This window comes from Neospora caninum, chromosome IV (assembly GCF_000208865.1).
Source record: "Neospora caninum Liverpool complete genome, chromosome IV".
In the NCBI taxonomy this organism is placed as follows: Eukaryota; Apicomplexa; class Conoidasida; order Eucoccidiorida; family Sarcocystidae; genus Neospora; species Neospora caninum.
Genome location: NC_018389.1, coordinates 2241591 through 2267998, shown reverse-complemented (window position 1 = coordinate 2267998; position 26408 = coordinate 2241591). Strand labels below are relative to the sequence as shown.

The 26408-nt window shown below is 53.9% G+C and overlaps 2 protein-coding genes across 2 annotated transcripts; both read left to right on the top strand.

Moving 5' to 3' along the window:
• Window positions 1–1019: 1019 nt before the first annotated feature.
• On the top strand, window positions 1020–4386 carry NCLIV_012180 (conserved hypothetical protein; the record flags this gene model as incomplete). The annotated part of the gene is made up of 3 exons (XM_003880735.1): window positions 1020–2633; window positions 3702–3802; window positions 4347–4386. 3 exons carry the CDS (start codon window positions 1020–1022, stop codon window positions 4384–4386), a joined length of 1755 nt encoding a protein of 584 aa, XP_003880784.1.
• Window positions 4387–10565: 6179 nt separating this feature from the next.
• NCLIV_012170 (putative CAM Kinase, RAD family) lies at window positions 10566–25777 on the top strand (the record flags this gene model as incomplete). Its single annotated transcript, XM_003880734.1, has 16 exons — window positions 10566–10773; window positions 11149–11215; window positions 11728–11870; window positions 12231–12366; window positions 12964–13501; window positions 15288–15715; window positions 16514–17091; window positions 17492–17554; window positions 18217–18291; window positions 18614–18776; window positions 19295–19401; window positions 19702–19780; window positions 20416–20577; window positions 21528–24489; window positions 24866–24987; window positions 25552–25777. The coding sequence occupies 16 exons, from the start codon at window positions 10566–10568 to the stop codon at window positions 25775–25777; spliced, it is 6057 nt and encodes a 2018-aa protein (XP_003880783.1).
• Between the last annotated feature and the right edge of the window lie 631 nt (window positions 25778–26408).

The window sequence follows — 26408 nt, the reverse complement described above, 5'->3', positions numbered from 1 at the left end:
GCTCATCTCGCTGTTCTCTGCGTTCGTGTGCTTTCTCGGCTCCCTGTCGCTCCCGCTCTGCCTCGTATACGTCCTGTTCTTCTCTCCCTCTTTCTTCGTGCCTGTCGGGCCTCTGTATCGCTCTGTCTGTCCCGTCTTCTCTCCCTTCCTCTTTCTCTTCTCTTTCCCGGCGTTGTGAACACTCCATGTCAGCGGCTTCCAAGTTGGAGAGTGACTCCAAAACGGTCCGCTCTCGTGCGTGCGTCCTTGCGCTGTCTCTACAGCGCCTTGCAGTCGATCGGAAACGAAGAGAAGAAGCGGAGGAAGCACGGGGAAATGGAGACATCGGAGAAGGATCACGGAGGCAGAGGGAAGGGAACCACGACGAAGATGAACGAATTGCCAAAACCCTCGCCGAGCTTGCTTTCTATGTCCAGAAAACAGAAATGAAGGGAATGGACGAAATGTGCCGTCGTGCTTCGTCCCCTTCGTCCTTGCCTTCAACTCCGCTATCCTCTGTTTCTCTTCCGTCCTCTCCCTCTTCTTGTTCTTCCGGCTCGGGGGAAAAGCCGGCTTCTCCCATTCAGTGCTGCGTCGTTTTGCACGCGTGTGCTACTTTGCTGTCACAACGCGAACTCCAGTTTTCGAAGCGAAGGAACCGAGCAGAATTTGTGGCAGACAACGGCAGAGATTCGCTTCTGAGAAACGAGCAGAAGGAACTGGACTGGAGGCAATTGCCGTTGCACCCTTTTATCCTCCCGCAGGGTGTCGCCGCTGCGTCCCATCGGGCTTCCGCTTTTCTTTCCCCGTCGCCTATCCCTTCTTCCGATTCTCGCCTAGATTTGACTCCCCTTCTCCCTTCCTCTGGCTCCTCCGTTTCGTATTTGTCTTCTTTGGTTGCGGCGTTTCCTTCCAGTTCTCTCTCTCCGTCGTTCTTCCTGACTTCGTTCTCTCCCGGTGTGCTGCTTCGCCACGTCACTGGGCTGTACATACATCGCGTCTTTGCACTGCTTCACCTCTGTTCAGTGAAGCAACTCGTTATGCTGGCGAACGACTTGTGCCGGCTTCTGCCGCTTCTCCCGTTTCCGTCGTCGGTCGAGCAAGTTCACGTGTACAGCAGAGCCCTCAGTGCGCGCATTCGGGAGGAAGAAGAACATCGTCGCCGGTTCAGAGAGAACGCGAGAAGGAAGAAGCGGAAGAAACGGACGGAACAGGCGCGGATCTCCATGTCGAAGCAGGGATATTTCTCTTCCGAGTCGTCTTCCTCCTTTTCCTGTCCCTGGGCTTCCAGCGGTCAGTCGAGGCCTGCAGAGAAGGACGCAGCTGCTTGCGACCGAAACGAGGGAGAGGCCGAAAGAGAAGACAGCCGCTTCAAATCGGCACCTCCGACGCTTCCGGCGGCCCTCCACGCGCTGCGGTTGCGAAAGAGTCCACTGGCGCCGAGCAGCTTGCATGCACCGACAAAGGCAGCCGAGGAGGCTGCATGCGAGAGCCCGGAAAAGGGCCAGGAAGAAGGCGGAAACGAACAGCGTGTCTTTCCTGCTGAGAACCAGTCGGTCGCCTCTTTGTCGTCGCGTCCGCCGCTTCAGGGATCTCCGCTCTGGACCAGTCGAAGCAGGGTGGAAACCTTTGGGTCTCTTTCGTTCACCCCGGATAAGGCTGTGGCGAGTGCACTTCTTGTTCTGGTTCTTCGCCGCATCTCTCTGAGGCTTGAAAAGAAACGCGGCGGAAGTCACCTCGACGGCGTGTCGCCTCGCTCGGTGTCCGTTCTCGCGAACGCCGTCGCCCTCCTCTGCACGGCGACTCTTCCGCAGCTTCTGGACGAGGCAGCGCAGGCGGCGGGGGCGGCGCGACGCGACAGCCGCCTCTCCACGCTGTCGATGCTCCCCAGTGAAGTCGCGAGCGAAGTCGAAGCCGGAGACACGACAGAGGGAGCAGACGAAGGGACGGAAGAGAGTGAGAGGCAGCGAGAGAAGCAACGGAGGACGCAAGAAGAGAACAGAAACATGGGAAGACGGCCGGAGATCGACAGGGGTTGCGAGGAAGACAGGCAGGCAATAGGGGCTGTATCTCCAGAAGGGAAGCGTGGTGCAGAAGAAGGAGACGCGCAGAAGCTGCCAGGCTTCAGAGGAAAGACAGGGACTCTGCACGTCCCTCGTGCAAGCAAGGTTCAGTGGAGAAGAGACGAGGGGAGGCAGGAACAAATACACGCCTCGGCTTGGACATTTGCGGCAAAAGCAAACGACGCAGGCCGTCGAAGTGTCATCGACCTCTCGTCTCAGCCAAACGGTCAACTGTTCTGCCGTGCCTTCTTCTCTCCCGACTCTCCCTCTCTTCAAGACAACTCGTCCCTGCGTTCTGCCGCTTCGCTCTCTCTCCCGTCATCCTCTTCTTCTCCATCTCCGTCGTCCTCAGCCCCCGGCGAAGATTGCCCAGAAATGTTAACAGCCCGCCTCGCCGCGATGGCGAGCACTGCGGGACGCTGTCTCCTTTTCGGAGAGACAAAGAATGGAGAAGAAAGTTTCCTGATCCAGTCGTGCGTAAGGCAACTCGAGATCTTCAAAGGCAAAGATGCAACCATGCTTCTGCAGGCACTCGTTCGGCTGCACGCTGCTCCCGTGTGCGGCGGAGCGAACCAAGGCAAACCTGGAGAGGTAAGGGTGGAACTCTGTCGTCTACGCTGCTGTCGGCAAGCGAAAGAGAGAAGTCTTCCTCGAGCCAGACAGAGGATGGCAGTTCGAAAGCAACGATACCAGTATCAGCGCACCTTGTCATTTGTGTTCATACGTCTCTACGACGTCTCTGTATCCATCCTTAACTGTCTTCGAAAGATGAATCGAAGCCTACAGATACTTGAATATGCATATCTTCACATGCGTGTGCATCTACATATAGCTATGTATATATACGTATATGCTTGGATGTGCGTATATGCAAATTTATGCATGCGTAAAGAGGTATGGAGCCGTCTCAAAATTTCGGTGTACATCTTCACAGCCATTTGCACTTGCTTCTCGTTTGTCTCGACGTACATGCATATTTGGTAGAGTGGGCTGTGAAGCTTTTCTCGTCTTTCCCAAGCCTCTGTTGGGCAGTCGTCGAAATAGCGAGGAGTCGGGAACCGTAAAGCGGCAGGTGTGTAGGAGGGCCTCATGTTCCTTCTCTGTTCTTTGCAGCTCCTTCATCGTCTTCCGCGTCGCCTACTTGAGTGTATCCCCACCATGTCACCTACAGAGCTGTCTCGTCTTCTCCCCGCAGCTGCTTCGTTTTTGGTGTATTGCGTGAATCGCGTGAATACCCTGTTTCCCCCGGAAAAGGGAACATCAAGCGGCCGTCGGTCTACGTTTCAAACGCGGCAGAAAAGCGAAAAGCGAGAAAATTTCATGTCAAAGACGGCGTCCTTGAGCCATGCTCTCTCCTCTTCGTCTCTTTTCCTCTCATCACTCTCTGCCTCTCCTTCCACGTCTTCTTCTGCTGGCCGTCTCAGCCTTCCAGTATCCTCGTTAGAACGGAGGTCCGAAAGACAGCGAACGCGCGACTCAGGGAGCGAGAGGAAAAGGGACGGAAGAAGAAAAGAGGGAGGAGACAACGCTGGAGTAGGAGGAGACGAACGAGGACAGGAGGAGGATTGGGACGAAGTCATCCAGCTCTGGTTGGATGTCGTTCAAACAGCAAAACAGAGAGGCAGACAAATCTCACTTTTGAGGGAAGAATTGGCCCAGATGAAAGCGGAGGTGGCAGAGGAAAGGCGCGAAGGAGGCACAGAAAGAACGAGCCAAGATGTTGAAAAACTCAAAGAGACCGTGGACAAAGTCGACGTCCGGTAAGCCATAGTCACACACGACTGTACACTCCAGTAGCTGCATGTATGCACACCTATATGGGCGAGCAATTGTATGTAAACAATTGTGCATAAACGCATGTATACATAATAAACGTCTGCTGGGATGTGCTCTACAGATTCTTACAAGAACATGCGTACATAGATCGGGTTCCCATGTTACACTCATCCTGTCATGTGTTTGCTTCCTCTCAGAGCGTAGAGAACTATATAAGTTTATGTATGTAATGTGTATATATATACACATGTCGGTAGGGACGTTTGATTTCTGTTGTGGAGAATTCCGCTGTAGACAGCTCGCGATCTTTTTCTTCTCAGCAAGTATGTAGTAGTATGTAGTAGTACAGGTATCTCGTTATTTGACCACAGAGAAGACACAGTTCGTACCGCGTAAATGAGGAAACTGGGGCGGAAGGCAGACTAGATGCACATATATACAGGTGTGCAGAGAGCAGAGGCGTCATCCTTTAGTGCAGTTGATTCGGTCTTTCGCTAGACGTGTGTGCTCTTTTACGTGTGTCTTCAGCTTGCAGTCCACCGCCTGGAGCGTTCTTGCCCAGAAGTGAACTTAACTGGGGGAAGGCGCAGTTTTCGGAGACACGGCATTTTTTTATTTAATCGTAATTTAAATTCTTTCTAACAGTAAAAATTTATTTTTAAAATTATAATTAATATAAACTGAAAACAAAAATTATTGAATTCTTTGTTAAAATGGTGAGAGGATGCACTTTTTCCTGTGGATGGACGCGTATGCTCCCCTGAGACGGGCGAAACTGGGAAGTAGGCACACGTGCACAAGAGGCAAGGGACGTGTAGCGAGTTGTGTGCCTACTACAGAGTCATTGTGCTTTACATCCTTGAGGAGGTAAGACTAGCTTTTGTCATCACGTCGCAGTTCCGTGGGAAAGAGAATAAGCAATGTTTGACGCTGCAGGTACATCTGAAGTGCGACGGTCTTCTAGTGGCAGTTTACTATCGAACCTTTAAGTCCCGTTTATTCTCTGGCAGAAAAACAGGAAACGACGGCGATATACTGTGGAAAAGACTCACCATTAGCGTTTCTGTTTTCCGCTTGCCCTCGTGACTTGCCGCTAAATCGAGAGGCTGTACGGGTAACTCGTTTAGCCTCATAGAAAGAAATCAGATACCGTTTCGTGGCGTTCTAAATTGGTAGACGTGGAATGGTATCCACAGGTAAATGTATAGTTGTCCGTGCGTATACACGTGAACGGCGTTGCGCTACCCGTGGTGTCGTAACAACAAGACCTGAGAGGGACTGACGACAAAGCTCTGCGGCGTAAGACCTGCAAAGCGCCTACGCTTCTCTAAGTCACAGGATCTGTCTGAAACAACTAACAAGTGCCCGCGACGGCTGCGTAGACACACTGCGTCCGTGCACTGCGCTGTCTTTGTCAAAGTAACGATAAACGAAATTCCCAGCATCGCATGCCGTGGAGAACTCTCAAGGAGACAGGGAATCCTTATACTCGTTTCCCATTTTCAGTGTACACTTGAGCGGTTTTAACGAATACAAAACTGTCTTGTGTGCTCAAGGAAAAAAGCACGTGAAAAGTCACGCTCACGCTGGGCCTACCGTGACCTCCATCACGCTGGTAGTCGCACACGTGCCCTCTGAAGAAATTCGTAGCTGGGAAGAGAATCCGTAATTGCTGCGCTGTACCGGCTCTGTCTCTGTAGTTGCGGAAGGGCAAGACAAGGACAGGGGGCGTGTATCGTTGCTAATTTTGTGCGATCAGACTGCCAGGGCCTTCCGATGTCGTCTTCAGAAGATCAACCCTCTGTGACTATCGGTGTGCAGGCGCGTCACAGGAGATGCAAAGCGCAGCACCAAGGCCCCTTCCTAGAAATGTGGGCTTTCTGCACCCATATAACACCCGAGCCCACAATAGAGAAAGCAGCACTCCCACTGGCCAGTGTCCATCCTTTGTCGTCGTGAAGGTCGCGGTTAACACTATCCGTTGGAGCTTGTGAAGTCCTTGTAGATTACTGTACACGGGTGCCTTCCTTCCTTTACACTCGGCTCTCATCCGCTTCGCTTTTGTTGTAAATGCGAAGAGACTCCGTACCTGTCGTCCTTCTTCAGTGATAATCTAGAGCGGCAGCTCAGAGGGGTAGGCTGGCCCATTTTGTGGTCACTCGGCACCATGAAAGCTAACGGACGAGATGTCACTCTTTTCTGTGTTTCCTTTAACCAAAACAATCCCTTCTCCCTAGTTCGTATGGCCCTATTCTTGTTTCACAAGAGCACCAGAGCCATGGCTGATGTCTTGTTTTGTCTAAAGGGTAAGTGAGAGTTCTTAGCCCCCGTAGCCTAGCGTAGGGCAGTCTCTGTAGAGCGGTGCTAAAGTCAAATATCATTTGCACATCAATAGCCCCTCTAGCGATCTAACAGCGGAATTCGGTTGGTACGGAATGTGTCTGGGATCGCGTAGAAGATCGACGCATATTACTCCCGGCTGTTGCCCAGCTGAAAACGTTCGCCAATAAGCGGCCGCCGATCTGCCACGGACGGAGGTGCAGAATATCGTTGGCGGCTGAGCGACAAGGTGATTTTGTATGACAGTTCCGGGGGATAGGGATTTTAACAGAACCTACAACTTTTTCTTACCAACGAAGGGGCAGTCCTCTGAAAAACAGTTCCCTCTTCTGGCCCGCTCAGTGCTGAGTTTTGACCCACCAACAAAGGCAAACGAACAGTCTTGTGTTTGCGTGTTGCGGCAAAGTAACACTTTTGCCCGTGTTTCCGAAACTAACTTCTGTTTTATAAAGCTCTTCTATGAGGTTGCAATGCTTCGCCAGTCACACGCTTCTATGAGGGAACAACGGAGAGGGGGAATCTTCAGCTGAAACGCTGTACTTTTACGCTGGTAGCAACCCCGCTGGCGTGGGTCAACAAGAATGTATCTGATGGTGTCTCGTCAGGAGTTTTGCCCTGCTAAAACGGGATTCTGCACAAATCGTCTGTGTTGAGAAGGGATGATTGCTACATGGACCTACCCCTGTGCTATACGTTGAAGAACGGATGCCTAAAAGGAAGGCCTCTAAAATGAAGACGCAGAACGATTTCTCTCGCCTGTCATTCGCACATAGCGGGTTACATGCCGTATATCATCGTGAACCCGATTAATCAGATATAAGCTCTGGTAGGTTACCGCGTCAAGGCTACCCTCGTACAGCAGCTAGCAGCGAACACACACTTAGTCGATGTTCGCGAATTCGGTATCCAGAGCAGGGGCTCCTGCTAAAGAGACGAGGTCCCTTTTTGGCTCTCCTGGCGTCGTCACTAGACGAAGAAAAACAAGGGCTAATGCTGCTTTGGAACGGGTTTGAATTGTTCGACAACAAGCGGATCTGTGTGTGGGGGTCATTTCGCCTTTTTTCCCGGTTTCTCGTGTTGGTTGTTTCTATGTATGGCCACTGACTTTTGCAGAATGTCATTCAAACAGCTGCGTCACTCAAATGGTGCGTTTTTTTCTAGTCCTACTTTCCCGCTTTTTAAAGCATGTTAACGTTGTAAACAGGACGGGTGTGGGCTAGATACAACAGCAGACATGGGAAGTACGGGGCGAGCTACATTCACCTTACAGATAGGAGAGTAGTATCATAGGTGTCGTCCAGCACAGCTAAATCCATACAACCAGTAGTACCAGTGGAGAAGGAGAGTGGTGCGATACCTGACGGTGGCAGGGTCTTCCTGGTGTTGTCTACAAACAGCGAAAAGGACCAGAGTTGGATCACACACGTGCAGAGTGCCTCGGTACTTGCTCATTAACGTGATCGTTCTAGAGACAACAAGCCGGGCGGCGCATACCTTTTGCTTCTATACCGTTCCCTCTCATTGGTTGCCATGCAAGTATCCCTTCGGGCTGCTTTTTCGCGACACGTTAGTTAATGCAGACGATTTTCTTTCCTTGAATCAGGTCCCCATTTTCCTCATGTTCTTCAAGGGCATGATATCTGCTCGTCACGTCTTCGTTTCACGCCTTCCTGCGTTTTTTTATCAACACGTCTGATCAACTCCGCTCGGTGCCAGCTGAATCTTCGCCCTTCAATAAATTCGGATCTTGGTGTTTTACAGTAGAGAGAGCTCAGGCTCTTATTATCGAGGTAATAAGAAGACGCGTTTCCTTTTAGCTCTAGGAGAGATGATATCGTTTCTTGGTGAAGTAGAAAAAACCCGACGCATACCGCCTGTCCGTGGTCAAAGCAGGCTTCATCTCATTTTACAGCTACTTCCTGTCCTGTTTCAAGACAATACCCCAGACGTTTCTGTATAGTGGGAGTGATAGTTGTTTCTTCCCTGTTTTTCTCAGAAGACATACTGTTCTTTCTTTCGATATTCAAAGGGGCTGTCTCCTCAGCCTGTTAACCGCTGCCATTCTGTTTCAAACTTCTTTGCTCCAGAGTTTTCCTCCGAATGGCTACGTCTGACAGCATGTATCTGTGTATCGCAAAGAAAGAAAGAGGCATGCATATACGTGCTTCTGTGAGGTTCCTGTTAGTGTGTGTGTCTAGACTCGGAAGGCCAGTCCAAAATCTATGCCAAATGATGAAACATGTAGCTGGGCGTATTCTCATCTCGATCAGAAAAAATAACGAAGCGATATCATGCCAATAGAGATCATTTTCTTATCGTGGCACTAGCACCAGTTGGCGTTGAGTAGTGAGTGATGCTACCTCTCGTAAAATCCCTGTGCACCCTTCTTATGACATATATGGTAACCTGTCCTTTCAGACGGCGGCCCGCCCAACTCGAGGGCGGGAACTATCTCAACGTTTCTGAGCTCTTGACGAGGAGGACCCTACCTGTTTAGTCGGCCATGATTTGCTCTCGATAGGCGAGAAGTCTCTTGTACGCCGTATGCATCGTTTGTTTCCTCATTGATACTCTTGCTTCCGTGCGTCTTCATCTACGGCGACAACACCGTGATCGGTGACAAGTGGCAGACACACGTTGTCCGTGCATTTCATTCATGACAAAGGCGGAAGCCTATTTTTGGACCATGATTATATTTCCGTTGACGTGTTCGGTTGTTGTTTCAGTATCCGCATGCTTTTGTCGCCGGATGGTTCCCTGTCGAATTAGCTCTTCCTAACCAGAAGACTCTTTGCTTGCTGCTCAGAGCTGAAGAAAACAGAAAATGCCAGTGTATATTCAGGGAACTTGCTCGAAGTTGTGTTTAAAGTAACTTTAAATAAGAGGGCTTTTCGTGTCAAGAACGAGAGCATCACCGGCGACGTTGCATCCGAATCTTTGTGGTGAGTGACTCCTAACCGGGACCGGTCGCGGTAGTTGTGAGTGAGAGTTTTCCGGTGCCGTTTGCGTGTTTTGTTTACCGGCGAATGTGTCCGAATATTCGCTACTTGCCCCTTTCTGCGGCTTCCGATGTGTCTTCATCTCATTCGCGACTTTCTTCGCTAGTCCTGATATCGCTTCAGGCCTCTCCCTGCTTCTCTCCCAAGCCCCAACGCAAATCCGCCCAATGTGGTGCTTCAACACGGAACCTGTGACTTGTTTTTTGACCATTTGCGAGAGAATGACACGAGGTGTGGAAACGGCGCTTTCTCATGCAGTGCCTCGCTTTTTTCTCAACTAACGGGCCCTTGTGTTTCGCTTCGTCCCATTTTCTCAGAGCCCCACCTGGGAAAGTGGGCAAGGGAACACCTCTACCGTTTGAGAACCAACAGAGACGATACAGTCTACTCTGTGTCTTCCTCTTCTTTGGCTATCACACGCGGGGGAACCGGCTGGTAGGGCGTGTGTGACACCTTTTTCTCCAGCTGCTCCAATTTCCTGTCACCGCTCCTACCCGCGGAGTTCGGTTCTTTGGCAGACAGCCGGTTGGACGGAAAACAACCGGAAACGTGTTGGAGAACGACAGCCTATGTCGGAAGAGGGAACACGATGAGTCTCGTTTTCCGTCCTTCACAGTTGCTCCTCCGTTGCGTCTGTGCGCCTTCCTGTTCGAAGGCTGTCGGCCTTTTCGTCCCTAAGCCGGCAAGGTGCCGAATCTAAAGGATCAAACGTATCGGGAGGGAAGAAATAGTCAACTGTAGCATCTGTATCACTTCTTATCGCGTCCTTTCACCGAAACCTTACCTTCCTACAACGGCCTCTTCCTGTTCATCGGTTGTACTCTCGAAAACACGAGGTTTCCATATGTATATGTAAACATATATGCGTGCGCTTCTGTGTGCTGTATGCGTCGACGTATGCCCTCACCGGGTTTCCTTTTTATTTTGTATCTCTACTGGCGCTCGCTGTTCTGTGCGACTCGTTGAAAGCGTTATCGGCTCAAGTGAGCGGTCACCATTTTCCTCTGTTGTAGGCACATTTAGTCCTCTCTCCGCATTCTCCTTTTCCACCCTGTCGTGTCTTTTTCTCCTGTGGATCGTCCACCCTTTTCCACCGTGATCGAGATCCTTTTTCAGGGGTCGGTCCTCTTTGTCTTTGCACTGGTCTCTGTGTTGCCCCTGTTTTGCCACACCGTGGACTTGCGCCCCTGCTGTTTCTGTCTCTGTTTCGCCTCTCGCCCTGTCTCCGTGTTCTAGACAGCCACGGCCTCGCTCGGGCGTGCACTGTCTCCGGCAAATTTGGTTTTTTCGTTGCCACTCACTTCTGTGTGTGTATTCCCCTTCATCTGTGTGTCTCCTGTCTTTTGGTTTCTCTCTTTTCTCGGTATTCCTTCACCAGCGGGGTGTTTGTTTCGCACGGGTGTCGATCATGGCGAGCAACCAGGCTGTAGATGCCGCAGAGCGTGAGCGGCAAGATCGCTTTGAAATCATTCCTCAGGGCTCTTTCCCCCCTGGATTTTCCCCGTTCTTTCCCCAGTCACCGGCCTTCCCTGTCGAAAGCATGACCAAAAAATCACCGCAGCTCTCTGGGTTCCCGTCCCCGGGAGAAAAGGAGCATCAACCGAACATGCCGCTCGGTGAGGCTTCACTCCGGGCTTCTTCGAGGGAAGGCACTCCCCAGTTTGCTTCCTCTTCGTCCTCCTCTTCCCGTCTTCTCCCGGAAGAAAAGGATGGTGACTGCGCGAGCGAAAGACAAGCGAGAACCACAACGGAGAGGGAGGGCGATACGGAAAAGACCCGGCGCGGCCTCGAAGCAAAGAGGACTGAGAGACAAAAGGCGGAAGATGACAGACAAGGAGATGGTGCTGCTGCAAAGGAAGGCAGAGGAGAGAGAGGACGAGACAGAGAAGACGGCGAGGAGAGAAGGCTCAGGAGCTGTCCACACGGTTACTCTTCTGCGTCCTTCTTGGCAGGGTTGACAGCCGGCGGACCTCTCTCTGTACCTTCCTCAGCAAGCAAACGGTCACGTCACAGCCGAGCAGCTAAGGAGACTCGAGCTCAATTGACGCAGCTCTTCAAGTAAGGCGACGGCATCGTGCCTTTCTTCTTCCCTCAAGTTTCCACACATCTCACACACTTGTGACGATGAATAGGCGACCCTCTGTCGCCGTCAGAAACTGTATACGGGTCCCTCGAAATGACAAAAGGGAAGATCGAGTGCCGGTGCATGGAGATCTGCTGGTGTACGTAGCTAGCCGTTTTGTATGTGTATCTGTATGCATAGGAGGTGCCTATGTATCGATATTCGTATGCATTTATGTGTATACATTTACGTGTACACTAAATGTATACATACAGACATATATATATATATATATATACATTTCTGCACCTATGCGTGGCATGTAATCATTTCAGTATGTGCAGCTGCAAGCATATATATATATATATATATATATATATATATGTCCCACCTGCCTGTCGTTTGTGCCGCTCATGGCGCGTGTCCTGGATTGTTCCCCCCTTAGTTCTTGTTTTCTTCCTGGCGAACATTTCGGTTTTTCCGCTCTCGTTCCTTTTGCTGTTCTCAGCGAATTTGCGGAGCCAAGGCCCTGCCGGACAGCAGGGTCAGGCCCTCCCTTGATGCACCTGATTCGTCACACATGTGGCGGGTGTCGCACAGGGAAAGTTCTCGACAAGAGCGCCCTCCTTTGTCTCTTCTCGCACCTGCCAGGTAATCGTTTCCTTTGTCATCTCCCCCGTCGTTCGTGCGCCTTCCCGTTCCCTCTTCGCACACGGCGAAATGCGGTTTGTCGTCTCGACCCTTCCAGCACAGCCGCCGCGCATCAAGAACCGTCTGATGTTGCCTTTTGAAAGGGATTCTGTCCTTTTTCACCCACGTTCTTGAGTCCGTTCCTGTGCGTTTGCCGCGGTCGCGTTCGCTGGTGTCGCTGACATCCTGGCCCGAAAGCCAGCGCTCTCTCGTTCCTCGGTGTCCGTTTGTCTTCCTTCTCCTCTCGTTCGTTCCCTTGTCTCGTCTCTCGCGAGTTTCGGGTCTGTAGTCGCTCGCTCGCCGTCTTACGTTTCTGTGCAGCGATGGTTTTCGAGAGATTCTTCGATCTCCTCGACGAAGACGGAGACGAGAGAGTGGATCTGAAGGAATTCTGCAAGGGTTTGGACATGTTTTGCAGTCAGGACGAAGAAAAGCTGCTGCGTTTCCTCTTCAATTTGTAGGGCACTCTCAAGCCCATCACGACTCTCGGTTCTTCTCTTACGAGTTGGACTGTCGCTTTGAATCTTGAAGGGCTGTGTTAACCGGATGCTTCTTTTTCTTTCTTCCTCTTGTTCTTTGCCCGCCTGTCTCTCTCTTCCGCCCTCGCTTTTCTTCCTTCCCCTCGCCTGTCCTCTCCCGCGTCCCCTCTCTTCCTGTCGCTTCTCGGAACCGGAGGCTGGTGATATCCACGCGACTGAGAGACTCGGTCTCTCTGTCTGTACCGTCTCTCGAATCTGGATTCTCGGCAGCAGGTGTGTGAGGAAAAAGGGGAGCGCCGCCTGTGCGTGAGGGCGACTCCAGTCGAGAAGCAAAGTCCGTCTTTCCTCTCGCGCACACGTTTGGTCTTCTCGGCGTGCGTGGAACTGTGCAGATGCGACTTGGACGGAAACGGCCTCATCGAGAGAGAGGAACTCCGCACGCTGCTGTATCACCTTCCCTTTCGTCTCTGGAAGTTCAGCCGAAGGGGGGAGAGAAGAAGCGGAAGAAGGCGAGAAAGAAGTCGAGAGAGGCGCGAGCGCAGGGCCTCGTCTCTGCCTTCTCCGTCTCTCCTCAGACACCGCGAGACCGAGGAATTCAGCGAGCGCGCGCAAAGGGACGAGACCTGTGGAGAGGAAGGCGAAACGGAAAGGGAAGGATTTCCGGGAGGCAGGGAAAACAAAAGGAGATCAAGACTTGTCGGCGTCATGGAGACAAATCGATATCCTTTCAGTCACGGCGCTCCGCCCCGCGCACAGCCTCACTCCGCTAGTAGCGACGAAGCCTCCCCAACTTCATATTCTTTTGCCTCGGCCTTGACGTCCGGTGCGTCCTCGTCTTCCGAAGAAGAGGAGGAAGACTCTCTGCGATTCGACGAAAAAGACCAACTCGTGCGGAAACGCATCGACGAAATCGTTGAAGCTGCTTTCCAACATAAACAGAGGAAACCCGACAGAGACTTCCGAAACTTGTTCTCGTTTCCCTCGCATGCCGCCAAGGGGCAAAGAGGAAGGGAAAGAATTCCACCTCCTCTGTCGCAACCCATTCGAAAAGAAGAAGGCCTCACCTTCGAGGAGTTCCTCGCCGCTCTAGAACAAAACAGAGAAATACACGACGTACGTCCAGTGCGCACTTGCGCCACCCTAACAAGAACACCTTTCGCTAATCTCGGGATAGGCCGTCCAAAAAGGGTTACGCGTTGATTCGATACAGAGGAACCCGCAGGAAAACAAATGCATAATAACTCATAGGCATATATATATATATATATATATATGTCTTTACTTGCACACAAATGCACATTCATATACGCACGTGAATAAGTTATTTGCTTCTTTTTATTATGCTTTCATCTTTTTCCGTCTTCATTTGCCTCCCCGCAGCGGAAGACATATGCAGTCGCTTCTACTCCGTGGCATTGTCGCCGCTGCTCCGACAGTAGCCGTCTTGCTCCGTATCTTGGTATCTCATCCGTTACGTATAGTCATGGCCTTCTACAGGTACATGTCCACATGTAAACGTGTACATAGATATACATCCGCATACCCGCATCTATTCACAAAATCCTACACATGTAGGTCTAGCCGTACATCGCTCCGTCCCTCATTCTCTACGTGCCCATGCACGCTTACCTGTATTCATAGATACAGGTCTACGTGGATGCGTGTACACGCATATTTACGTTTTTCGTGAGCGGAATGCTGGAAACCTCGGGTTTTTTCTGCTGCCTTTAGCTCCTAAAGTTCTTTTATATTCAGTCAGTGCTTTCCCTGTTTGCTCCTCCGGGGCCGCCGCTCACTCTTCGTTTCTCTTTCCCGTCCTCGCTGCCAAAGACGTCGCGTGCTTCTCCCCTCCCCGCTTCACCTTCGCAAACGCAGCTGCAGTCTCCTGGGTCTCGATTGCGAAGCTCTTCTCACCGCTCGCAAGACGCCGACGGTCAGTGCACGCGACAGGCTATACGAGGCGCTTTCCCACGCAAAAGGGGTAGTTGCACAGAACGTCCCTGTGCGTTGGACGCAAATTCGATACACACGTAGATGTACGGGGCTATGTGAATATTTGCAGATGAATATCTGGATAAATCTGCACAGGCGTATGAGGACATGCACGCGCTTCTGGCGCTCCACCAAGAACGGTGGAGTTACCATCAACTTCTGCCTCTGAACACAGTGGAGAGGGAGCCGTGCACGCAACTGCACACAGAGACACGAGATGCACGAATATATATATATATATATATATGGATAAACGGGCATTCACATATACACTATATGCATACGCTTATATGAAAATGCAACTGCATATTTTGTCACGCAGCCATATGCACACTGATCCTCGTGTAAATGCGTACGGGGTTTCTGTCTGGGTCTGTGCAGTTCCCTTCCCTTCTGTCTTCGTCCCTTTGTGTGTGCCTGGAGCGTTCGTTGCATCGGCACGTGGATCTGCTATGCATCTGCCCACACCTGTACGGGAAACCTATCTCCGCGGAAACCGGACTCAACTTCTGTGAAGCAGATGTCTGTTCCCAGTAAAATTCAGCCTCCATGTGCACAGGCTTTTTCCGGCGCCGTGGACATTGAGAACTTCCTTTTCGACACTTGCCTGTGGCCTGACTCCTCGGCAGGCCCTCCGCATCCCTCTTGCCTTCCGTCCCCCCCCCTTCTTCCCACCGCAGCGCCTTCATCTCCCACACATCCGCTGCCGCTCGTCCCTCCCGTTGAGCCTCCTTGCCTTTCCTCGCTCTCTTCCTCCCCTCCAGCTGCGTCCCCGTCTCCTGTATCTTCTCCTGCTTCTCCGTCTTCGTCCGATGTCGCGCTCAGCAAAGGAGACGACAGGCCATATCTCTCTCTCTCGCATGCGGTCCCGTCTCTCCCTTGCTCTCTGCCCCTCCCTTTTCGACAGGAAAGGGCGACGATTCTTTCCTTGTCGAATACCGGAGGAGAGTTGCAGAGAAGCGGGAGGATTTGCCTCGGAACTAACCTTCCTGCTCTCTCTGACTCCACATCGTCCTCTTCCTCCTCCTCTTCTTCCTCTTCCGCTTCTTCCTCTTCCTCTTCTTCCGCTTCTTCCTCTTCCTCTTCTTCCGCTTCCTCCTCTTCCTCTTCTTCCGCTTCCTCCTCTTCCTCTTCTTCGGTTCCAAAGAGCGAAGAGGGACAGCGAGAAGGAAACACGGATTTCTGTGGGCAGCAAACGAGACAGCCGAAGCAGACGCCTGGCAGTTTTGCGAGCGGCGACCGAGGCGAAGAAGCGCAGAAGCAGGAACACGCGGCAGGCGAGCGAAAGCGTGGACTAAACGAGAAGAGACATCGTTCCCTTGGACACCTTCTGTCGTACGCTTTGCCTCGCTGGTCTCCTGAAAAAGGCGAAACGATTCTTCAGAGGCGCTCCTTCTCCCTCCGCCTTGACGCGACACCGCACGAAAACGACAGACAGCACTTGAGGAGAGTGAATCGCTTTTTCTCTCTGTTTTCTCCCAAGCGAACACTTCCCAGAACGCCGGCCGGTGCCACACCGCGGGAGGGGACGGCAGAGGCGAGGACGAAGGGAGGTGACGAAAAGGCAGGTCGCGAACAAATGGAAGTCCCACGTGTACGTACACCTGGAGAACTGGGCGGTCGAGGCAGGAGGGGAGACGGGAACGGAGGCACAGAAAAACCCGAAGAAGCCAGAGACGCGGCACAGGAAGAGAGAGTGGACAAGGGCGTGAGCGACGGGGCAGCAAAAAGGGTATTTCCACTCCCAGGTGTTCTTCCTTCTCTTCCTGACCCGTCTCCGATCCCGCGTTTTCCGGCCCCTCCTTCTCTTCCTTCTTCGTGCTGTCTTAGCCTGGGCCAAGAGAAGACAGACAGTCTGTCTGCAGACGATCGGGAGGAGAGGGGACGCACTACTCCCCCTTCGCCGTCTCCTAGTTCCCTGCCGCCCGTTCCCCGTCTTCCACGACCGGCACAAGGACCCAACGGCAGCCGTCAGCCTTCCACCTCGCCTCGCTCGTCTCCCGCTTTTTCTTTGCATTCGCATTCTGTGGGGACGGCTGAGTCTCGCACGGAGAACAGAACTCCACGTCGCCTCTCCTCTTCTTCTGAGTCCCGACCTGCCTCGCCCGCTGCTTCGCCTCCTGACTCCTGCAGTCTCGTCGTGCCGCTCGGCCCCACGCCTCTGCTAACGACAGGCGAGAGACGCAGGCGACGCAGCCTGGCGCACGGCCTGTTCTTCTCCTCCCTAGCCTCCTCCGTGTATGAGGTCGGCGGGAGGGGCGCAGACCTCCGGCGTCCCGCGCAGGCGGCTTCGATTCGAGAGCGAAGAGACTCCGACGAAGAGGAAGCGGAGACTGCGGAAGACACGGAGGCGGAAGCCCCCGAAGAACGACGCGAGCGCGAAGCGGAGAAAAGAGACTTCCGAGACAGAGACGCTCGCAGCGGCGCCTCAGCAACCCAGCTGCTCTGGGGAGGAGAGCGCAGGCGGGAAGAGAGAAGAGGATGCGAAGGAAGGAGAGTCGAGGAAGACAGTGCTAGGAGAGGAAGGAGAGAGAGTTCGTCGGGCCGGCTGTCGAAAGGGAGAAGCGCAGTGGGAGCGGCAATCACGGAAGGCGCGCGTGCCCTGCTGTCTCGGTTTGGCTTGGCGAAGGCTGATCGCGACCGCGAATCTTATCTCCTCAATTTTCTGGATGCAGACGAGGAACTCCAGATGCACGGCTGGTTGTGGAAAAGTAAGGACGGCGCCTCACGCCGAAGTACAGAGAGGGACGGGGAGAGGCACAGAGAGGGACGGGGAGAGGTACAGAGAGGGACGGGGAGAGGCACAGAGAGGGACGGGGAGAGGCACAGAGAGGGACGGGGAGAGGCACAGAGAGGGCCGGGGCGAGCAAGACGCGAGCGACAGACTGAGGGGTGCACAGGGCTCCTCCTTGTCTCGCAGGAAGCCGTCAAAATGGCAAATGCAGGCGACGTTGAAGGGAGCAAAACCCCAAACCCGAAGAGCCAGAGAGACGCGCGGCGAACGACGGAGGGGAAAACAGGAGAACACATGCCGTGTTTCGGACGTTCTCGGTGGCTGCAAGAATGCCGGTGTTCACTTTGAGGAAAAGTGTTTTGGTTTTTCTCCTGCAGTCGGTCAGCACTTCGGGGCTTGGGTTCGACGCTACTACTTTCTCACCGGAAAACACCTCTGGTGTAAGTCTGCAGGGTTTCCTCGGACCCACTGCAATTCAGGCGCGCTATGGAGAGACATCTTACTCTGACGCTTATCGAATTAAAGATATCTTGTCAGTTCTCCGTCGCCTCTGTAGACCCCTTTTCCGGTCGCACGTGGAGCGCTTTACCGTCTTCGATTCTCTCCCTGTCAATAGCTATGCTTGTGCGAATGCCAGGAAGAACCGGGTGGATGTATATGTCGGCGGTCTCCGTGTAGGCTGTTCCGCATCTCTACATCCGATACAGAGATGTTGACTGTCGTATTCATCTAGGGAACTTCATGTCATGCATGAGTTGTGCTCCGGTCTCGCCGTCCGAATTGCACGGCGGCATGCACACATACCGTTTTACTTCCAGGCATGCACATAGACCGAGAATGGTAGAACTAGATCCACAGGCAGATGCGTCATGCCCTCAATGACATAAATATATGGAGGAATTGTGATTTACTCTGGAAGGTTCAGTGCGCAGTGAGATCACCTTTCCCGTCCCTTTTTGAGCTCAGTACTCTGTTTTTGTCTCCTCCGTCTTCCCTCTCTCTTTGTACATCTTCTCCCTGCGCCTCGTTTGTCTGGTGCACGTGCGTGTCTCTTTTCTCTCAAGTTTTTCTTTCGCTCTGTGTCCTCTTTTCCGCTTATCAGGGCAGTCGCAGATTCTTAGCACCCGACCGGCGCACTGCTTGTACCTTCACGGTTGCTCTGTCCATGCCCTCGTAGGTTCGTCAGCCGCTCCTGAAAACGCGTGCAGGACCACGCAGCCTTTATCCGTCTGACCCTTTCCCGTGCCGTTCTCCCGGCTCTTCTCACTCGCTTTCGTTCCGCCTCTTCCGTCTCGCTCTTGCCTTCTGCCCTCTCTGTCTTCCCTGGCCCACTCTCGATCTTGCATGCCTCTTGCCGGACTCAGTCCTGGGTTGCGTTCGTCACCACATGCAGTGCATTGCGCACAGTGGCGCACACACGCATTTGAAAGCCGACGTTTGTATACAAGCTGCTTCGCCTGCTGCGTCTCGAACGCTGCCTCGCGCGTCTTCTTTCCTAGATGACCCCTTCGGGATGAGGGCGCCGCAGCCCGCCAGCGCAACGTCTCCGACCTTCACGTCGCCTGTCGCCGGCACGCACGGCCGCTACGCGTTGGAGATCATCAAGCCGAACGGCCGCGTGGGAAAGCGCCTGTATGCGGTCACTGCTGACGAGCGGCAAGCGTAAGACGTTTCGAAACCGCACTCTCGAAAACGCTTCTGCGCGTCGCGTCTCTTGGGTCCATCTCCGATTCGCCACGGGTCCCCACGTCTCTCCTTCGCCCTGAGACAGGCCTTCCAGGACGTCCAGTCCTGGAACGTACAAAGCTCGGAAGCGCTACCGATGACGCATCCGAGTGCCCTTGTGCTTTGTTGCATACAAACACAGTGCATATACACATTTTCTGCCCAAGGATGTAGATGCAAGTAGTCGCGTTGTTGCATTTAGGTACATGTAGATACGGACAGGCGTGTGTGTGCATATCTGTTCCTATACAGGGTATGTTCTTCTGCCGGCATCCGGAAAGAATGAGACGCAGCTTTGTATCTCTATCCTCCACCTGTGCTGTGGACCGATATCATTAGTACACCTACCTCTTCGGAGTCTGCTTTTCTGCGGAGAGGCCGCGTCTGTCAGTCGCGTTGCAATCTCCGTGTCTCTTGCATTCTGTGTCAACGTCTTCGCGCGGTTCCCTGCTCAGGTGGTTGGAAGCTTTGCAGCTTGCCTGTGGCGTCGAGGATTTCCACGACTTCTACTGCCTCCATGCAGAGGAGGTTCTCGGACAGGGAAAATATGGGACGGTGAAGCGTAAGCGCAACATCACCGCGTTTGAGTCATTTCTCGGGCGTAGTTTCTTTTCGGCGCGAACGTATGTTCTTCTATTGTTTGCCTCTCCATGTTGGCCTTCCAGTTCCAGTGCGCGTTTTCGCTCCTCTAGGTGCCCCCGCTTCTGCACGCGAGCCCCGTCTCTCCTCCCACGGCGGTTTGTGGGACAAGAAGCGACTTTCGCTTCCGGACCTCCCTTTGACGACCGTCTGCCTTGCGGCCACTGGCACTTTAACTTGAACGGAATGCCTGTTTCTGTCTGTCCCTCTGCTGTCTGTGCAGTTGCTCACGAGAAAGCAACCGGGAAGATGGTAGCCGTGAAAATCCTCGACAAGGGAAGCATCCAGTCGCAGGAAGACAGGTGAGTTGCCCTAGCCTCTCTCTTGCGTCGGTGAGAAATGCGAGATTGCCGCCCACCCCACGACCGTGCGCGCCCGTCCGCTCATATATGCATACACATACAGACAGACAGACAGACAGACAGACAGACAGACAGACAGACAGACAGACAGACAAAAGACAGACAAAAGACAGACAAAAGACAGACAGAGACAGACAGAGACAGACGTGTGGGTAAGACTGCTAGGCACATAATTCTCCAGTGGCATGGTTAAACGCGCAGGTGGATTTCAACGCATGCCTAGATATATGGAGAGGCACCTTCCGAGTTGGATCGGTTGGTCGGTAGAATATGGACAGTGACAACGCCGCAGACAATCACGGGTAGAAAAACGGTAGATCCAGAGAACGACGCCGCATGTGGCGCGGTAATTAGAGGTAGACGTAGCCGCGAAGCTAGGAGACGGAGCGATGTTTTTGGAAGTCCCACGGCTACAGATTCTTTTAGATGGAGAGGCCATTCAAAAACAAGACCTCTGTGGTTCCCTCGAGGAGCGTCCGACGAGCTGCAGCTGCATGTCTTTCGGATTCTGAGGTGGAGAGGCTCAAGGCCGATGTCTTGCTTGAAATGGTCGTCGTCCTGCGTGTGTCTCGCAGAGAGTTCACACGGCGCGAGATGGAAGTTGTGAAGGTTTTGCAACATCCAAATCTCGTGCAAACACTCGACGTGTTCGACCGAACTGGTCCTGCTCCGTATGCGTACATTGTCATGGAGCTGCTGCCTCATCGTGATCTCGGGTGTCTCATTCGTCTCACCAGGTGAGAGCGAAAGCGAAGCAAAACCGACTCAGATAGGTCAGAGGAAGGAAGCAAAGCGTCCGCTTCCGGTGGGTTGCGCTCCCCTCGAGACAACGCATGGAGAATGGATGGGCTTCAGCCTCGTCGAGTGTCTAGACACACCACCGGTGTTAGTCTTCTCCAAACTTGTGAAAAGACACAGCGAACCAAAGAGAGAGAAAGCGAAAGCGAAGCGGTAGTGATCGGGAGCAGCAGAAGGAGACAGAAGAGAGCTAGAGAGAGCGGACACGAGTGTGCGAGAAGAGAGGAAGGAAAGGAAAGCAATGCGGGAACGAGGCAGCCAGGCTGTGGAAGACATAGACGACGAGAGAGAGTGGCAGCTACACAGTGACGCAGGCGTGCACATCTCCTCGATTCGCCTTGTCCAGTTCATGTCTCGCTCTCCCATGATGACGCGATGTCGATGAGTAGATTATATCTTCACCAGTGCCCAGCCGTGCATGCATCATTCTACGTAAAAACATGTATGTGTACTTGTCTTCCTATGTGGATAGGTGCATAGATGTTCACCTTATAAGTGATTATGTAGTGGTATATCTATTTTCAAACGTGTGCCCGGAGAGAGAGACATGTCTGCCACGACACCGCACGCACACATGAAGGCATGCTAAATTTGTTCTGTGTGTGTGTCGATGCGTGAAATCTGAGCTGTGTCGTCTCGCAATCATCCTTCACTTCTGTGTGTCCCTACCGACGCGGCTGCTTCATTCGCTTTCTGTGTCCGTTTTCACGATGGGATATTTCGCGCGAAGTTCATCTTGAGAACGAGGCATATTTGTCTCTCTAGAGCTATGGATAAAAACATACACGTTTTCCTTCAGGCAATTTTTGCTCCGATACTCTCGGCGTCCCGTTTCATCTCTGGCCTCTTCTCTCCCTCGCTGAATGCTTGGGTCGGTTTCCTTTCTCAGGGTCATCCAGTATTTGAGCTTGAAGTTGCTGCTTCGACAGCGTAGGCGCTTTCTCCAGGCACGCGGAAGTGTCCCTGAAACGACTCAGCCAGTTGTGATTTCCTCGCTTCCTCGTCCCAGTCCTCTCCTCTTTCCGCCTCTCTCTGCTGCTCCGTCTCCCTTCCGGAATCCCGAACTCGGCGACGCCGTCCCTCCGGTCCGCGCCGCCTCTCCCGATGCGTCTGCTGTGCTCCCTTCTTCGTCTTCTTCCTTCGCTGCTTCCGAAGCGTTCGCTGCGTCTTCTCTCGAGGAAAGTTTCTTGGAGACCGACTTCAGCATGGACGGCAGATGGCTCCTCGAAGAACATGTGATCTTGCGAATCGTCACCGGCCTCTTGAAGGCGACTCGCCACATGCATTCCAAGGGCGTCGTGCACCGCGACTTAAAACCGGAAAACCTGCTTCTTCTCCTCTCTGCGGCGCCTGGGGAGGCCCCGGACGCGCGCGACTGTCGGCGAAAAGACGAAGAAAGAAATTGCCAGGAGCCGGACGCAGCCCCGGAGACAGCGCGACGGCCAGGGCGGTGGGACCTGTCGGCCAGTGGCGGAGATCGGGCGAGCCAGAGAGAGAGAAACCGCGCACGCGGCACGAGTGGGGAGACAAACGACGAAAGCGCAGGAGAGAGACAGGAAACAGCGCTGCAGTGGAGGGAGCACCAAGCCAGCATCGCGCCGCGAACCGAGCGGAGAGACAGTCCGTTCCCGCCGCCGACGATTGTCATTCGGAACGTTGAAGGCGGCATCATCTGGCGATCCCCGTGCGCCGCCTCTCGTGTTCTGCCTTTCTGCTCTCTTTCCAATCCGTTCGCACCTCACGCGCGTTCTGCCTCGAGCTCGTCTCGTGCAGAACGAGAAAGAGGACGCGAAGCTCCAGGTTCGCGGCCTCGTCCCTTCTCCTTCAACGCCTCTCCCCCGCGCCAGCTGGAGAGAGAGAACGGAGCAACGGGACATAGCCAAGGGGGGACGGGAGCACGCGTGGCAGGCGCGCCGACTCCTGGGCCCGGAAACAGGCAGAACGCCGACGAACCCCCTCGTGACTCTTCCAGTCGGTTCCCACGATCCGGATCCCTCCTCGGCGTCGTCCAACCCTCTGTAGCTTCTGGGTACCCTTCTGCCTCTGACGCGACTCCGCTCTTGTTCTACCAGCCTCCTGCCTCACTTCCTTTCCCTGCTGCCGCGCGTTCTTCTCCTCCTCTGTCTCCCTTTTCGTCTTCGACTCCGTCGTCTCGCGCCCAAGGTGAAGGCGAGAGATCGTATACATCTTCGCCGTCGTCTTCTCTGCCAGCTTCGGTTTTCTCGGCTCCTCGTCCTGCATGGCACTCCAGCGACGGCTTGATCGAAGACCTCAAGGATTTCCCGAAGTCGATCTTGACTGCAGACGAGCGGAAAGAACTCGAGGAGTGGGTGCCGGCGTTTCTGTCTCGGTCGGGGTGCAAAAAGCATCTCCTCTGCCCCTCGCGGCCTCTCTATGGCCGCAGTCCGCCTCTCTCACGCTATGCGGGGTGTACCTACACCTCGCGGCAGCGCTCCTCGTCCTTCTCTGCGCAGGCGTTACTCCGCGACGGGGCTCGCTCGCTTTCCCTTTTTCTGGCGAACGGCGGAAGACAACTGGGCGTTGGCAGGTGGTTTGGAGGACGCCAGGAAGAAGAGAGCGAGGCCGAAAGAATCGACAGACGCGAGCGTGAGCTCGAAGCGAGTCAGCGGAGGAGATCCGCGAGGCAGAGAGCAGCGCCGAATCCGCTGTCAAGATTCCAATCCAACGACATGATTCTGGAAGAAAGAGACGTAGGCAACACAGATGCCGGTCGGAATCTGCAACCGCGAGCGGAGCCAGATGGAGAGAAAGACGGAGAAGGAGAACGCGGCGACTCCGACTACGGGGGGCGCAAGCGGCAGGACAGAACAGATCGCCGAGGATTAGACGAAGCTTCTCGTCCGTCTTCTGCTCCTTCTTCCTTTTTTCCGGCTTCTTCTCCGCCACCTTCTCTCTCCCTGTCTTCTCCGCGCGGAGCGACTGAGGGCAGCGGTTCGAGCGCGGGGAGCGGCCGGGGATCGGGGCAGCCCGATATAGGGAGCGACTCTGGGCAAGGCGACTCGATGCGCCGCCAGGAAGCCTGCAGGGATCGCGGAACGCAACAACGCAGCGTTCCAGCGTCTCCACTTTCCACGCAGTTCCTCACGGTTCCAGGGCCCCGTCTCTTGCCGTTTTTCGAGCCTCTGCCCACGCCTTCGCGTTCGCGGCCGACCGGTTCTCTCGCGCCTCCCCCGCGTCCTGGCGTCCCTGCTGCTCCGTCTCGGGGGGAGAGAGGTCGACGGCGGTACTCGTCTCCTTCGGCTGTTTCAGAGGTTTCGCGGCGGGAAGCCAGCGAGACTCAGGGCGTTCGGCGAGCGGGCCGCCGCCACGCCTCACTGCCTGCTTCTCAAGGCGCGCCGCTGCCTGATGAGAGAGGGGCGCTCGAGGGGTTGTCTGCTGCCTCTCAGCCTCAAGCCTCCTCACAGTTAAGTTCTCCTCGTTCTCCTTCCCCTGATGAAGCGCCGAGCTCGCTCGACTCTGGAGATCGCAGCCGTCAGGACGTGTGTAGATCTCTCCCCGTCAACGTCTCCTCTCGCTCGTCGTCCGAGACAGTAGCTTCGCCCGCGAGGCAGGACGAGGCGGCCGCGCTGCAGTCTCCTCTCCTGGAAGCGCTGGCGCCGACGCGAACCTCTTCCTCTCCGTCTTCGGTCTGTTCTCGGTCGCCTTTGTGTCGGCCTCGGCCACAGGCAGGCAACGAGGCAGAGAGGCTCCAGTGGTGCATGCGCGTGTTGAGGCAGATCCAGGAGCGCTTAGTTTCCATCAAGGTCGCGGATTTCGGCTTCTCGGCTGTGTTGGCTCCGAACTGGCGTGCGTCCGACTCGCTCGGGACGCTCGCGTACGCTGCCCCGGAGGTACGAAATGCGACCGGGGACGGGAGACTCCGGGCGCCCGGGAAGAGGCGACTGCTCTGTAAGCAGCGCCAGATAACGCGAAAACGAAGGCAATGCGTTTCGAAGAGAACTCGGAGAGGCAGGTGAAGCCGAGGGAGGGAACGCGACGGCTTTGAGACCCGAAGGCGGGGACACTTCCGGGCGGGAAGTCGCGCGCGTGGGAGAGAGTCTGTCGGTGTGCGGGTCTCCGCATGCTTTCTGTGTCGTGTGCGCGCACGAGGAAGCGAGCTGGGAAAAAACAGGCTCGGCCGTCGAAACATTCACGTGCCGAACAGGAACGAGAAAACGACGGAAATGCGTGCTCAGATGTTTCGCCTCGTTGTGGGTCTCTTCTCAGGTGTTGGTAGGGCTCGAGTACGACAAAGCAGTGGATATGTGGAGCATCGGCGTCATCACCTTCGAACTTCTCTCACAAGGCGTTCTCCCCTTTCAAGGGAAAACGGAGCAGCAAATCGGCGCGTAAGAGAACACCTGGGCACCGAAACGCGACGCCCTCTCTCCTTTCTGCACGTGGAACAGCCTCGTCCTCAGCGCGCGCCTACGACACGTGCTCTCGAGTGTCGTTCTGGCGTCCGACCCTTTCTTCTTTCTTGCCTCTCGCTCCCGCCTGCCGTGCCTGTCTTCTCCGCTGCGCCTCGCGTTCGAGGCAAGAGCCCCTCGCTTTCCCGCTGCTCGCGGAAGAACTTCTGTCCGTCGGCAGTCGAGTTCCGTTCTCCCTTAACGTCGGACGGCTTCGAGACCGAACATAGTTTTATCTCAAGCAGTCCTCAATCTTACCATACATAGTACTTTTATGATCCCAGGTGGGTCGGCTGTACAGCGAGGCCGCCTCTCCGAAAGCCTTTGGTTGCTTGTGTCACATACCTGCAGCCCTTGTTGGTCTTTGAAAAAGTGCAAGGTCTTGTGTATTCAATTTGAGTAAAATACAGAGTCTCCGTGTATTCGCGTTTCGTTATGCCGCTGCACACATAGACCGTCGACGCTTTTTTTTTGCGGTATGCGCCTGCATTTGGTCTCTTGCAGATCTATTCTCGAGGGGCACTACTCCTTCGACTTCGGGCTCCACCGGCGCATCGGACCGTTCTCTCCACGGACCGTTTCCGGCGCCGCGCGGGATTTTGTCTCTCGCCTTCTCTGTCACCCTGCGCGCCGAATGAATATCGAAGAAGCTCTCAACCACCCCTGGATCGCAAATGCAGAAAACGACCTGACTGCGCCTCCTTCACCCAAACGATTCTTCGTGTCTTAATGCAACTCCCACACACATTTTAGATACACCTATTGTATGCCGACATACCAGAGAGGCATGCAGTATAGGCATCTCTGTATACATACGGATAAATATATATATATATATATATATATATATATGGACGCGTAGATAAGTATGTACGTACGTATATAGAGAGATTTGAAGGCGGCATACAGGCATTAGTGTGTATATCTGGAAACGTACTCATACACAAAAGCCTATATGTGTATACGTAATTATATACATGTACGAATACGTCGTGTTTTAGGGTTTCCTGGTTCCAGTTAACGAACCTAGAGGCCCGTTTTCACCGTCGATGGCGCATTGTCCTGAAACCTTTTCGCTCTTCCTCGCTATTAGGCGAAAATGGAGCGGCGTTTTCGGAAGCCGCAACTCCCGCGAGTTACTAAACAAGTTCATCTGCCTTCGCAGGCCGGCATTTCATTGGCGAGTGGATTTGGAGTGTGTGTACGTTAAGAAGAGTCGCACGTTGGATTTGAAGGCAAACGCGGTCTCAGGTGTACGGCGACCTCATCCCCGAGGCTCTCTCCTGATCCAAGAGGACTTCGGAATCACACTCGTGCACACATGAAATTGAAATGAACAGATTCTTCATTCAAGCTGAGAA